The sequence below is a fragment of the Micropterus dolomieu genome, unplaced genomic scaffold (assembly GCF_021292245.1).
Source record: "Micropterus dolomieu isolate WLL.071019.BEF.003 ecotype Adirondacks unplaced genomic scaffold, ASM2129224v1 contig_14599, whole genome shotgun sequence".
NCBI lineage: Eukaryota > Metazoa > Chordata > Actinopteri > Centrarchiformes > Centrarchidae > Micropterus > Micropterus dolomieu.
Window position 1 is genome coordinate 1 of NW_025743585.1, and position 2,671 is coordinate 2,671.

Below are 2,671 nucleotides of genomic sequence, written 5' to 3' on the forward strand. Positions count from 1 at the left end.
TCTCTGTTTATTCTCTTTTCAAAATAATTGTAACTCAATTATTTGCTCAACCCCTCAGCCTGTTTTTATTTTCCATTTAACTCTTTTAACCCTGATTGTACGCTGCACTGTAACTTTTATATTTTATGTTGCTTTTAAACTTTTTTATATTTCCCTGTTGCTTTTATGTTTTATGGAAAGCACTTTGAATTGTGCGGTGTCCGAACGATAATGCTGCGATGATGTGTTGAGAAGAAATCCGCTTGACACTGTTCTTGGTTATAAAAGTTTATTACATCAAAGAATTCAGCATCAATTACAAGCTCTGCAGCAGCTTGGAGAGTGACCCAGCCCGATGACCACTCTGTCTCTCTGTACATCGAACACAGCTTATATAGGACATGTTTAGGTCTCTGCTAAAAACCATATAAGGGCACGGTGCTGTAAAATAAGTGTAACCATCTATTAGACACCACAGAAGGGTACAGTCCCTTCATACACACTAATCTCTTTATACCTAATCTCTACTTCCCCTAATAATAATAATAATCCTTATTTGTAGAGCACTTTTCAAAAACAAGTTACAAAGTGCTTTAACAAGTGTAAAGAATAATACAAAAAAAGATAAGAGCATGAAAATTTAATATAAAATTAGTAAAATACAATAAAATAAAAGGGATAAAATAAAGTCAAATAAGATCGGGAAAAGCTCTCCTATAAAAGTATGTTTTAAGAAGGGACTTAAAAGAGTTCACTGACTCAGCCGACCTGATTTCCTCGGGCAGGCTGTTCCAGAGCCTCTAACACTGCACCCATCAATCATTACTTCCCCATAAGGGTTCACTGTCCCTCTCACCAGCTGCAGAGCATTATGTTAAACTGTAATGGCCAGATGCACATATGTTATACACCACAATTGCCTTGTTGAAATGTGCTATACCAATAAACTTGCACAAATGTATGTAACACTGTCAATATACTGTATGTATTGTTATACTTCAATATTGGAGAAAAACATTTACGCAGTTTGAATGAAGTATGTCCATAAACTGGTTGGCATCACAGACTGAGGTCTTCATTACTTTTGTTCTTATCTTTAGAACAGAAGTTTCTCTGTTGTTCTCTCAGGCTGTGATTTCTTGTGGTGTCCCACAGGGTTCAATCCTAGAGCCTCTCATATAAATTTACATCTCAAATCACTTTATTTTTAAAGACAACTTTGAGTTCCATGATGATGACTGCAGCATCACTGTCATTTCTAAAGCTTCCATCAGCCTGAATGGAAACAGAGCACAGCAAGAGGAGGAGCTCCACAACTGAATATGAAAGGCTTCATGTTGGAAGTGAAGAGCTGCTGTGTTCTCTCTATTGTTCATTCAGTACAAGTGGAAATGATGCAGCTCTGCTTAGTTTGGATGATCATCTTCATGTTTCACACTGGTGAGTGAAAATTAACAGCAGATTTTAAACATGATTCAGAAAAGTTGTGCATATTCTCAAGTGTTTCTCTCTCACTTTAAAGAAATATAAATGTCAGAGTGAAATCTATCTTTGTCTTTTTCAGGATCCTCTGAGGATTTAGTGAAACCATTTAAAGATGTAATGCTGGCTTTGGAAGGAGACTCTGTGACTCTCTCCTGCAACTATTCAGGATCTTTTGACTTCTTCTTCTGGTATCAACAGAAGTCCAGTTCATCTCCACAGTTCTTCCTCTCAGATTATTCAAAGAAACCAGGTTTTTCTTTTGCACATGACAAAACAGCAAAGGAGTTTCATCTGCAGATCTCCTCTGCTGCAGTGACAGACTCTGCTGTGTACTACTGTGCTGTGACGCCCACAGTGACAGGAAACACCAAAACTCTGTACAAAAACCTTTGGAGCAAAGACAACAGAATACTCCACAACGTCCACTAGAGGGAGTCACACACTGTTAAACTTCAGTGGTTTATGATCTGAATTTGTGGTGCTGGTGATTAAACAAAACAAAACAATGCAGCAGCAGCATGTGGAAGATACTACAAGTTCTGAAATGTTATTTTAAATCAATTCCGACAAAGGATGATAATGATGTTGGATGGTGTTTATATAAAGAGAGACTATCAGCAGCCTAATAGCTGAGAGTTCTCAACCAAGGAAGTCCTTTCTCTCCACTGCTGTTTGATCCTTAAGGAGTAAATAATTAAAATGTCCATTCTGTAAAAACACATGATGTCAAGGCTCTGACTCAGCATCTGTCAGATATACCGGGTCGTTGCACAAATTCTGTAAGCAGTCCCTGTGCCCCACCCCCATTACCCACTGCCCCCACCCCCCAAAACCCCCCTCCAACACACATGTCATCCGAAATGTCAACACATTTCAACCTTTTTTCAACATTTACTTCTATGCAATGACTATAATTGCTAAATGCTTTCACCCCCCACTACGATGCCCTTGGTCAAATATACAGGATCCAATCTGGAGATGATGGTCCATTAAATTGTTTACAGAACAGAACAGAATTCATGGATGACCAAGTAATGATCAAGCATGAAACAATAGAAGGAAAATTTGACATATGCAAACAATCTTCCTGTCTGGAGCTTAACATCTAATTTACTCAATTTATTTTTGTAAAGACGTCTCATGATATAATTTGTCCGAAAATGTGACAAATGTAATAATGTGAATAGTACTGTTTGAGTAATGTATT

General features: G+C 37.7%; 1 gene segment (V, D, J or C); it reads left to right on the forward strand.

Annotated features, from left to right (window-relative positions):
* The first annotated feature begins 1,214 nt into the window (after positions 1-1,214).
* Positions 1,215-2,183, forward strand: LOC123966940. The segment is given in 2 exon segments: positions 1,215-1,419; positions 1,544-2,183. Coding segments are annotated over 2 exon segments (468 nt in total).
* Positions 2,184-2,671: the final 488 nt, after the last annotated feature.